General features: G+C 45.3%; 1 protein-coding gene across 1 annotated transcript in view; it reads left to right on the forward strand.

Annotated features, from left to right (window-relative positions):
- Positions 1–212: 212 nt before the first annotated feature.
- The window catches only part of GK5 (glycerol kinase 5 (putative)), an 89,132-nt gene continuing 88,509 nt past the window's right edge, over positions 213–835 (forward strand). Inside the window, exon 1 of the mRNA XM_015559916.1 lies at positions 213–371. Coding sequence (XP_015415402.1) covers positions 348–371 — 24 coding nt within the window. The 5' untranslated portion in view covers positions 213–347. The remainder of the gene's footprint in view (positions 372–835) is intronic.

An 835-nucleotide genomic window follows, 5' to 3' on the forward strand; every position in this document is an offset into this window, starting at 1 on the left:
GGTCAAAAGAACGATTTGGTTAAAAAAATGAATATCCTTTACTTTTTAATTGATATGCCACTCTGCACTGTTAAATGTTTTCACAAAAAACACATATCCATATTAATTTTATAATTTTCACAAAAAAGAAAATGAGTATATTTCAGGCACTGTTTCTTTTTTTCTTTTAGTGCTGCTGGTGGTGGAAAGTTGGCTCCGGCTGGCAGTTATACCTCCCTCCTACCTACAGATCAGGACCTTTCCCTGGGAGGGGGACCACCCCATAGGAAGGTCCTTGGGCTCCAGCCAGGATCTTGAAATTTCCACAGGCCTCCTTCCTGCCCACGTTGACCTGCCTGTAAGAACTCATGCTCTCTGGCCAGCAGGGAAAGGTAAAGGGTCGCTGGAAGCTTTGTTTCTTGAAAAAGCAGCCAGTGGGTTGGAGCTTGATGGTAAAAGCAGCTACCCTACATGTTCCTTCCCCATCAGAGCGCTGGGGAGGTCTTCCTTACTTCATTGTGTTATTTTCATTTAGTAAATATTTATTGAAGTGTATTACATGTGAAATTTTTACCAGGTCTGGGGAGAGAAGTCTTGGGGGTAAACTCTCAGTTTATTAATACGTTCGGCCAAATTTTGAATTTCTTTTGAGATCACTGTCTTGAGATTCATAAAACGTAACTAGGGTTAAGAGAAATGCAGGCACTGCCTCAAGGATCTTACGAGGGAGATCCTTAAATTTAAGGGCCGGGTTAACGCTAAAAGCGGAGAACCCGGCCGTGGGTGCTGGGACCCCGGCCTCCACGTCGCTCCTGCTCACCTGCACCGGCTCTGCGTTCCACAGAGCCGCCTCCCA

Source organism: Myotis davidii, unplaced genomic scaffold (genome assembly GCF_000327345.1).
Source record: "Myotis davidii unplaced genomic scaffold, ASM32734v1 scaffold495, whole genome shotgun sequence".
NCBI classification, from domain to species: Eukaryota; Metazoa; Chordata; class Mammalia; order Chiroptera; family Vespertilionidae; genus Myotis; species Myotis davidii.